At 43.6% G+C, this 7,500-nt stretch overlaps 1 protein-coding gene across 2 annotated transcripts in view; it reads left to right on the forward strand.

Annotated features, from left to right (window-relative positions):
• LOC138958385 (dual oxidase maturation factor 1-like) overlaps positions 1–7,500 on the forward strand; it is a 24,086-nt gene that overhangs the window by 10,546 nt on the left and 6,040 nt on the right. For both annotated transcript variants that reach the window (XM_070329519.1, XM_070329520.1), the window contains exons 3-9: positions 14–71; positions 1,219–1,353; positions 3,029–3,121; positions 3,539–3,692; positions 4,144–4,358; positions 6,247–6,366; positions 7,484–7,500. The exon at positions 7,484–7,500 is cut by the window's right edge and continues 177 nt beyond it. In XM_070329519.1, coding sequence (XP_070185620.1) covers positions 14–71; positions 1,219–1,353; positions 3,029–3,121; positions 3,539–3,692; positions 4,144–4,358; positions 6,247–6,366; positions 7,484–7,500 — 792 coding nt within the window. The remainder of the gene's footprint in view (positions 1–13; positions 72–1,218; positions 1,354–3,028; positions 3,122–3,538; positions 3,693–4,143; positions 4,359–6,246; positions 6,367–7,483) is intronic.

Below are 7,500 nucleotides of genomic sequence, written 5' to 3' on the forward strand. Positions count from 1 at the left end.
CGTTTCTTTTCAGAGAATTTTTGCATTTATAAGGATAACCCTGAGCCTGTGGGTCGGTGCTGTTATTCTGGGTAAGTTGAATATATATAGCCAATGTGGCCTGATTTAGTCCCGCTAATCACCGTTTCGTTTAGGAGTGCAGGCAACACCAAAGAACAGACACAAGCACCAAGAAGAAGCAAACGCAAGGCAACTAACAAGGGACAAAAACAAAAAAACAAAAAACAAGGACAATAATGATATCGACATGTATGCGTAGCCTATAACCAACAGCTAAGAAGATCTATGAAACAAAGGGAAGAAAACGCTATAAATATAATGACTCGAACGATAAGTGAATTGTTTTTTGTTTGTTGTTTTGTTGTTGTTGTTGTGTGGTCGAAATAACATATCCCTCTCTATAGACTAGTTCTTAAGAGGAGTACCTTAATGGCCTGTATTCCATGAATATGCTTTCTCCTTATGAGTAAAAGTTACAGAGAAAAAAAGTAAAAATTGAAACGAACAAAGAAACGTATCCTCACATCACGACTTTATACGTTTCACTCTGAACAGAAAGCAGCCAGGTTGTCGGTTATTGTAGGGTGTCGCGACGGGCGCAGTGGCGTAGTGGTTAAGACATCGGTCTCCTAATCGGACGGTCGTGAGTTCAAATCCCAGCTGCGGCCGCCTGGTGGGTCAAGGGTGGAGATTTGTTCCGATCTCCCAGGTCAACTTAGGTGCACATCTGCTAGTGCCTTATCCCCCTTCGTGTGTACACACAAGCACAAGACTAAGTGCGCACGGAAAAGATCCTCTAACGTGAGAGTTTCAGCCCATGAACGGAGAAGAAGAAGAAGCAGAAGTAGGGTGTCTATTAGACGATTTTGGGGAGAGAGAAAAACTTCTTCAGGTTTGTACGTATTGTGGAAGAGTGATCTTTTCTTGCAAAACCTCCGACAAACAAAGGATGGGCCAATCACTAACGAGGGGATGTCCACGTGTTCCCGACACTCCCCTCGCTAGTAGTTATAGTACCTCCTTTGTTTGTCGGAGGTTTTGCAAGAAAAGGTCACTCTACCAACACCCATACGAACCCGACGGAGTTATTTTCGGATTTCGTCTATTGAAAGGATGCTCCACTTTGTTCCTTTCTCCTATTGGTAAATTCTTTCTTTCTCTTAGAGACGCTAGGTAGCCTAAGCACGTATCCATCCCTCCACTGTGTGTTGCTTTCAGTGTCCAACTTCGCCATGACGTGGGAGAGTGGAAAGGTTGTCACGGAGACGAAGTACAAGGCGGGCACAGGGAAAGAGGTCCACGCAGAGGTGGGCGTGCAGATTGGACTCAGGGGCATCAACGTCACTCTCAAAGGTCAGTCTGCCCAAGTGTCACGTGCATGTATGGCGGCTTGTTATGGCCAAAAGTGAAAAAGAATGAAGTGTATTTTGCTGTTGATTGCTGATTACTCTTTCACACACTCACACACTCACACGCGCGCGCGCATACACACACACACACACACTCACACACACACACACAAACACATACCCGCACACACACACGTGCGCGCACGCACCCACGCAAACACACACACACACACACACACACACACACACACACACACACACACACACACCGTAGCAAAGCAAAGCAAAGCAAATACACAGAAAAACATACAATCAACAAATCAATGACAATTCAATGAAGCATTGTTGGTAACTGTTAATGGAATTGTTGTAAGTTAGTTTCAGTTCCCCTCCTTGGATTTTTCCAACATCCGGAGAAAGACAAAATCACTTCAACATCTATAATTTTGTTGACCATTTTTCTCGGACTTGCACCACCACTGCAACCTTGCCAGCCCTTTTGTTCCGCTAATAATTTTCGAAATGTTCATTTCTATTCCCCTTTTGCTAAGAAATGTGGCATATTGAAAGAAATCATAAGTTCACGAGTGCTTCGGAAACACTTGTGCTGAAAGAAACCCTTCACGATCTTTTATGTTAGTTTAATTAAGGAAAGGAAATGCCGAGGAGAGCTTCAGTAGCACGTGTGTTGAGCGAAACCCTTTTCCTATAGATGCAAAAATAGACGGAAATAACTCGCGTGTGTATCGGTTGTGAACGAGTGAATACTCTTGCTTTTATTGAGTCTTAATTTCGCAAGCGACATTCTAGGCAGGTCACTTGCTTTCTTTCTTTCTTTATTTGGTGTTTAACGTCGTTTTCAACCATTCAAGGTTATATCGCGACGGGGAAAGGAGGGAGATGGGATAGGGGAAAGGGGGGAGATGGGATAGAGCCACTTGTCAATTGTTTCTTGTTCACAAAAGCACTAATCAAAACTTTGCTCCAGGGGCTTGCAACGTAGTACAATATATGACCTTACTGGGAGAATGCAAGTTTCCAGTACAAAGGACTCAACATTTCTTCCATACTGCTTGACTAAAATCTTTACAAACATTGACTATATTCTATACAAGAAACACTTAACAAGGGTAAAAGGAGAAACAGAACCGTTAGTCGCCTCTTACGACATGCTGGGGAGCATCGGGTAAATTCTTTCTCGTCCCAACCAATATGGGACTCCCCCTAACCCGCGGGGGGAAGGTCACTTGCGAGGGGTGTGCCTGAAATACGTGGATAAGGAGCAAGTGTGGAACAGCTTGCCTCAATAAAAGCAAGAGCATTCACTCTTTCACAATCCATAAGGTCAAAAAAAATAGGTCTGTTTACGGTAACATAGGCCAAAAAAATAGGGTCGGTAGGTCGGGATTGGTTTTTGCTTTTGTTTGTTTTTTCCAAAAAACCATATTTTTACGTTATTTTTTTATTTTTATTTTTTTTCCTAATGCCAAAAAAAAGTCTAGGGTCGCGGGAAAAAATAGGGTCGGTCGGGTTACCGTAAACAGACTATTTTTTTTTGGCCTAACAACCCGACACAGTTATTTCCGAATTTCGTCTATTGTGATCTATCTTGATACTGCAATGTTGTGTGTGCTGCACGTGTCGTATTATTCCGTATTGTCCCATGTCTTGCTGTACAGGAGAGCCGGAGCAACAGTTGAACGAGACCATCAACTACAATGAACACTTCAGCTGGGAGTGGCGCCAGGGACGTCTTGGCTTTGGTCCTTTTGGTGAGAACCTTTACATAGCTGCATGCTAGCTGTTACGCAGAACTGCTAATAAATTGGAGCCGTTTTCTTTGAGTCTCTAAGTTAGTTGTCACTGTACATCGGGTTCAAAAAGCAAGGTACTTGTTGTATTTAAGCGGAAACACGAAAACACGCATGCATGCATGCACAAACATTAAGCCCCTGTGTCCGACAGCCAACAAAGTAACTATCACAGCACTGACCCAAGACCCAAGACCCGGTCCCTAGCCCATTTCAGGTCTCCTCTAGCCGCCGGCAGCCAACTGCCTGCAACTCCCCCCCCCCCCCCACCCTGCATTTTTATTTTCCTTTTTATATACAAAGCCGGGTTTTTCTGTCTCACATGTCCCTAATGGCTTTGCCGTGAGGGCGTAAAGCTTACATTTTTTCGTATTGCAGCGGGTCGGTTCCAGCAGGAGTACCGCGCGGCCCAGTTCCGAGGCCTGCCCCTGCCCATCCTGTGGGCGGCCGAGTACTTCACCTTTGACGGCGAGGGCATCCGCTGGGGGCGCTTCTATCGCCAAGCAGGATGGTACTCCCACATTGTGCTCTGGTACGTCCACCTCAGAGTTTGACATGTTTCTGGCTTATTTATTCATACACTCACACAGGAAAGCAGGATGATACTCACATATTGTGCTCTGATACGTCCACCTCACAGGTTTAGCTGTCACAGACTTATTTATCTATAAACTCACACAGATAGGCAAGATGGTACTCCCTTATTGGGCTCTGGTACGTCCTACGCAGAGGTTTAGCGGTTCCTTGCTTACTTATCCATAAACTCACTTATTTATTTATTTATTTTTATTCATGTATTTATGTATTTATCTTTGTATTTATTTATTTGTTTATTTATTTGTTTATTTATTTATTTATTTATTTATTTATTTATTTATGTATTTATTTATTTTTGTATTCATTCATTCAATCATTCATTTATTTATTTATTATGTGGATGACTATGATTTAGTATTGTTTTTTTTCACCCTGACTGTCCCCAGGTTCGCCTTCCCTCTGTGGATCCTGACCAATATTTTGTTCTTCGTGTTGCTGCGTTACGGGGCCTACATGCTGGCCATGACTGGCGCTGCCATGGTGACGGCCAATATCATTTGGGCCACGCTGCGCAACGTCAACGAGCTGGTCATTCCCTTCACTGCTGAGCACATGATTGAATTTACCTTCGGAGGCAGCTTTTACGCCTGTCTCATCACAGGTGACATAAAATCACGTTTTGCTTCTCACTCCTATTCTCCTCCAACCGTAACCCCAATTTAAATTATTTCACCTTTCTTCCTTTCTCCGGGATGATCCCCCGGACACGACTGATTTTAAACTTTTTAAAGGAGATCAAGATTTGTAGCAGGATTTGAAGAAACAAATGTGAAAGTTGTTGACGTTTTAGAGCGTTCTGTTTACAGTGATGGATCTGATTGTAAATAGTCTTAATCATGGAGCTTGCTATGTGAACTGAGGAACGAAACAAAATTGCATCGGTCTCGAATAGCAATATTAGCTGAAGAGATGATGAAAAATAATAACCGACCAACCAACCATCCTTCATCTCTTCCCATCTTCGATCCCTCGATCTGTTTGTCCCTCCTGACTAAAGGCTGTTTTTAACCAAGCCCGACTGAATTTGACTGCGTGAAGTCTTTTTTTTTACCAAAAATTCAACGCCAAAGCTTCGTGCTGCGAGCTTTGTGAAGTAGCCTTCGCGAAGTCGACTCCGCCTAAGTAATTTCAGGCCTAATTAAGTTGAGTCTTAGCACTGAGCAGCATGTGTCTGCATGGCCGGCGTTGAGGTATGCTCTGGCGTTGTTGAAGCAAGAAGCCTACATTTTCACACTCTTTCTGAGTTTTATGGCCTTAAAGGTCCTTGTCTACATCTTTATACCGAAATCGCCATTTAACCATTAAAATGCAGAGTCTATTATCTACAAATATCAACAATACACCCCCTTTCGATCAGGAAAGAAGAAGCCAGTGTAGCCGTTTGAAAATTCATTGTAGCATTCCAGCGTAGTAGGATATCCTTATTTGGAAAATGCCAAGCGCAAAACTCCTCTCAAATCCCGTGCATTTCGTGCGTTTAAAAAAAAGCGTGGACAGCGCTCCAGTGTCAAACTGTTGCTGCACTTGTTTGGGCGTGGCTATAAGCATAGTGACATGAATTTGATTGGTCAGTATTTTTAGGCAAAGCACATGTTCTCAGCAAACAGAAAACAAAATATTGGAAGCGTGAGTCACGCTACCCAAAAATAAAATCTTTTTTTTACATATTGTTTGTTTCTATAACTTTTTTCCCCATGGTTCATTCATCATCTGAAATAACTTTTTAGCGAAATCTAACCATAAGATTATTGAAAAAAAGCAAAAATGTAGACGACCACCTTTAAGGTTAAGGCGGTCCTTGATCGAGCCCGAAGTCGGCTTCGCGAAGACTACGCGAGGTCTTTTTAGCGAACACTTAGTGCTAAAGCTCCGTGTGGCCAGCTTCGCGAAGACTACGCGAGGTCTTTTTAGCGAACACTTAGTGCTAAAGCTCCGTGTGGCCAGCTTCGCGAAGTACACTTCTTTGATGAGTATTTTCCTTTTCATTTGAGACAAATTGTATTAGTTGTATAATATCGTGTTGTGTTTTGATTGAACTTGTAAAGCGCTTCGAGCTGTGGAGAAGCGCCATATAAATGTTCCATTATTACACCCCCGGTATAGGGGTGTGTATAGGATTCGGTCCATGTGTTTGTTTGTTTGTGTTCGCATATAGATCTCAAGAATGAACGGACCGATCGTCACCAAACTTGGTGAACAGGTTCTATACGTTCCTGAGACGGTCCTTACAAAAATTGGGACCAGTCAAACACACGGTTAGGGAGTTATTGGTGGATTAAAATTATACAAGGACTTATAGAGGGACATCTTCATGGTCAAAGGGAAATAACCATTCTCACTCAGTCACTGCCACCAACTGAGAAGGTTATTTCCCTTTGACGGGGGTGTTTTTCCTACCTCGGAGGAATTTCTTGTTATTATTGTAGTCGCCTTCGCCCAGTTCATTTAGGCACACACAAACGTGTGTGTATAACGGATACATGTTACAGGACTGGGTTGCATCGTGCTGGGGGCACTGGTGTTCTTCATGGACCTGCGCTACCCTCAGCACATCGCTCTCTTCTTCAACGTCGACATCATCCAGGACTCGGAGGAGGTCCAAGTCGAAAGTAAGTGCAGCTTTTGTCGACTATGTTGATGGTTGCAATGATCACAACCTATGCATCACATAAAGACACATGGCATCATGAAAAAATACAACACAACACCACGCAATGAAACACTACTCATTACAGCATTATGCTGCCTGACACACACACACACACACACACACACACACACACACAAACACACACACACACACACACACACAAACACACAGCATTATGCTGCCTGACACACACACACACACACACACACACACACACACACACACACACACACACACACACACACACACACACACACACAATCAATCAATCAATCAATATGAGGCTTATATCGCGCGTATTCCGTGGGTACAGTTCTAAGCGCAGGGAGTTTTTTTTATTTTTTTAATTTTTTTATTTGTATGCAATTTATATCGCGCGCATATTCAAGGCGCAGGGATTTATTTATGCCGTGTGAGATGGAATTTTTGTACACAATACATCACGCATTCACATCGGCCAGCAGATCGCAGCCATTTCGGCGCATATCCTACTTTTCACGGCCTATTATTCCAAGTCACACGGGTACGCCACACACACACACAGCAAATACACACAAGCACATACAATCAACCACTAAATGACAATTCAATTAAGCATTTTTGGTAACTGTTTACGGTATTGGGGTCTTGAATCAGGGCCGGACCCAGGGGGGGTTCCAGGGGTTCCGGAACCCCACCCCTGGAAAAAGCATGTACATGTACTTTGCTTTGAGTGTTGTTGTTTTTTTTTTTAATAAATGTTGTGTGTGTCTCTAACAAATTTTATTCAATGTGAAATCCGATGAGAAAAAGGTACCCCCCTCCCCCACCAACTCACACTGACAGGCCTTAACCCTCAAAACAAGGCCCAGAATGCACCAGATTGCACAGATTTTAACCGTTTTTCAAAAATTTTCCGGGGGAGCATGCCCCCGGACCCCCCTAGTTCGCGCGCCTGCTTTGCAGGCGCGCGCTTGTGGCTTCGCCACTTCGCTGATTTGCCCCCCACAAAAAGGAGGAATCCCCCCCCCCTTACAACTCATTTGGTCCGGCCCTGTGAATGGAGGGGTTTCATTGCACACCACTGCTGTGTGCAGAAGAGGAACCAGTGATG

Source organism: Littorina saxatilis, linkage group LG2, assembly GCF_037325665.1.
Source record: "Littorina saxatilis isolate snail1 linkage group LG2, US_GU_Lsax_2.0, whole genome shotgun sequence".
Classification (NCBI taxonomy): domain Eukaryota; kingdom Metazoa; phylum Mollusca; class Gastropoda; order Littorinimorpha; family Littorinidae; genus Littorina; species Littorina saxatilis.